The sequence below is a fragment of the Monoraphidium neglectum genome (genome assembly GCF_000611645.1).
Source record: "Monoraphidium neglectum strain SAG 48.87 unplaced genomic scaffold scaffold00693, whole genome shotgun sequence".
Taxonomy (NCBI): Eukaryota; Viridiplantae; Chlorophyta; class Chlorophyceae; order Sphaeropleales; family Selenastraceae; genus Monoraphidium; species Monoraphidium neglectum.
The window spans coordinates 19,300-21,914 of record NW_014012935.1 but is presented as its reverse complement, the minus strand read 5'-3'; the positions used below and the strand labels follow the sequence as shown (position 1 = coordinate 21,914).

The following is a 2,615-nucleotide window of genomic DNA, read 5'->3' as shown; positions in this document are numbered from 1 at the left end:
GGGGGGGGGGGGGGGCGTCATGGCGGGAGCCGGCCCGCAAACCGCAGCAGCGGGGACCTCCAGGCCCTCTAGGAGGCGGCAGCAGCAGCAGCAGCAGCAGCAGCAGCAGCGGTTGCTCGCCACTGCCCTGGAAGCACCCGTGCGCCTCCCGAGCCACCCCTTGAGGCAGCGCCCCTGTCGAGGGCTGAGGCAGGTGAGTAGTACTCAGGTTGCTCACTGATCGCGAACTCGAGCGCCTTGAAGCGGCGCGCGACCTCCGGGCAGCAGCCCTTGGGGGACGCGTAGCAGCCGATGGCCACGAACTGGAAGCAGCTGGCGACGCCGTCGGACGTGTTCTTGGTGGAGGAGGCGTGCATGATGAAGGGGCTGGACCTGCAGTCCTCCTCAAAGCACTTGCGCGGGGCCGGCCGCGGGTCATCGCCGCCGCGGCCCTTGCCGCCGCCGTGCTTGGCGGCGTCGTGGTGTTGATGGGCGATGGCGGCGGGGCCGGGGGCTGCGTCAGCAGGAGCGGCGCGAGCGCCCTCGCCAAGGCCGTGGGCGGTGGCGCCCCGATACCATGCGTGCGAATGGGCGACGCAAAATAGGGCTGCAAAAGCGGCCAGCAACAGGGCCGTCCGCGTGGGAGGACCCATATTGCTGGAGACCCAGTCAGCAGATCACACGAGATCTGGAGCTGTGATCAAGCACCGCAAAAGCAGAGACAATGTCAAATGGTACATGATAAATCGCCAGATTATGTTGACCTTTGTAGAAGTGGGCTGAAAGGGCTGAAAGCCCGTGTCACCACAAGGGACACCGCATGAACAATCTGCCAGCGGCCTTACAATATACCGTAGTATACCGCAGATGAGATTGAAGTTCTTTCTCATATCAAATATGCGTTCGTTTGAGTTGCTGAGGGCTTTTGCCCAGAATGCCTTGCGCGCCCCATCTAGGGGCCTGCCAGCCTTGTGGCCGTGTGCGTCTGCTTGTAACAGCAACGGAGTCAATGGTATCAGCAGCGCAAGCCACGCTGAGCATGGCCGCAACGAAAGCGGTGACAGCAGCGCGCCCCTTGCAGCCGCTGCTCGCGCTGCCGCGCAAGTATTGTCCAGCCAAACGCGGCCGCGCCAGCAGCAAGAGCAGCAGCAGCGCGCAGGAGGGGCGTCTGTGTTGCACGACATCGACTTGGACCAGCTCCTGGCGCGGCACGGGCATCTAGCTGCCGAGGTGCAGGTGCGCAGGCGGCTCTCAGGACGCGGCGCACCCGCTGCTGCAAGGCCGGTGTTGTTGCAACAGGCTGCTCATCCTTAACATAAACTGACATGAGCGATGATGCGCATGGACCTTGCTTAGGACCTGCAGCAAACAGCACCAGCACCATGGGGCTTGCCACCGCCTGTGCTTTTCTCCACCAATGGCCACCCCTACCCTCCCGCCAGGCTGCGATGCGTGAACAGCAACAGCAGCAGGGGCGTCCGCCCGTCTCCTTCGCGCCAGACGGCACACCTCAGCAGCAGCAGCAGCAGCAGCAGCAGCAGCAGCAGCAGCAGCAGCAGGGGTCGGATCCTGACCTGCTACTGGACATGGATGACGAGCTGACTAGGCGACTCCAGGCAATCGGCGCCAGCGGCAGCGGCGCCGGCAGCGCCAGCAGCACCTTGGGCGACGTCAGGGCTCCCCTTGACGCGGTGCACACAAGCAGCAGCAGCACCACCCCCACCACCACAAGCAGCAGCAGCAGCAGCAGCAGCAGCAGCAGCAGCAGCAGCAGCAGCACATCAGGCATCAGGCCAGCCGCCGACGATGCTGCGGCGGCGACGGGGGCGTCTGGCAGTGGCGAGGGCCTCGTCTTTGAGCCGCTGATGTGGCCCAGGGACCGCAGGGGCGCAGTGGCCTTGGCTGCTGCCGCCGCCGACGAGGCCGCGAGCTTCGAGCAGGCGCAGCGGTGGCGGCGGACGCGTTTCGGCGCCGAGCTCGACCCCTGGGCGCCGCTGCCGTCGGAAACTTTGATCAGGTGCGGCCCGCGCTGCGCCCTGGAAGCGGGACCATGCTGCGTGCATCGTGTTGGCCATCGTGGTGCTGGCGTGGCGCACGTGGTATTGCAACCACTTAGTCGCGCAGGGGTGCGTTTGAGGCTGCCCTGGCCAACAGGGCGTGCCGTTGCCGCCCCATCACGGGGACCAGCTGCAGCAGCAACCCAGCGGTGCCCGGTCCCCCTCCCGCCACCCTGCCGCCCGCGCGCAGGGCGCGCCTGCCAGCCGCCGTCTCGAGCCTCATACAAGACACGCTCGAGAGGCGGCGCGCGCGCGCCGAGGCGCGGCGCGGCTCGGGCGGCCCGGGTGCAGGCGCGGGCGGCGCGGCCGGCCTCGACCCCGCGCTCGCGTTCGACGTCTTGCGGCAGCTTCCGCTGGAGCAGCTGCAGCTTCTCCTCGACGACTCGGGGCTGCCGACCTTTGGCTCCAAGGACGTGCTGCTGCACAGGATTGCTAACGAGCTCGCGGGGACCATGCCAGGGCAGCGCGACGAGAACGGTGGGGGCGCAGGCCGGACGCCGCGGCTGCTGCCGCCGCGCGGCTGCGACGGCGAGGAGGAGGTGGGGGAACAAGAGGGGGAGGAGGGCAGAAATACGGCGG

At 67.4% G+C, this 2,615-nt stretch overlaps 2 protein-coding genes across 2 annotated transcripts in view; one reads left to right on the top strand and one right to left on the bottom strand.

The window, feature by feature from the left end:
• Window positions 1-68: 68 nt before the first annotated feature.
• On the bottom strand, window positions 69-632 carry MNEG_4847 (hypothetical protein; the record flags this gene model as incomplete). Its single annotated transcript, XM_014046681.1, has 1 exon — window positions 69-632. One exon carries the CDS (start codon window positions 630-632, stop codon window positions 69-71), a length of 564 nt encoding a protein of 187 aa, XP_013902135.1.
• Window positions 633-1,427: 795 nt separating this feature from the next.
• The window catches only part of MNEG_4846 (hypothetical protein), a gene marked incomplete at both ends in the record, with an annotated part of 2,874 nt that continues 1,686 nt past the window's right edge, over window positions 1,428-2,615 (top strand). Inside the window, 2 exons of the mRNA XM_014046680.1 lie at window positions 1,428-1,996; window positions 2,227-2,513. Coding sequence (XP_013902134.1) covers window positions 1,428-1,996; window positions 2,227-2,513 — 856 coding nt within the window. The remainder of the gene's footprint in view (window positions 1,997-2,226; window positions 2,514-2,615) is intronic.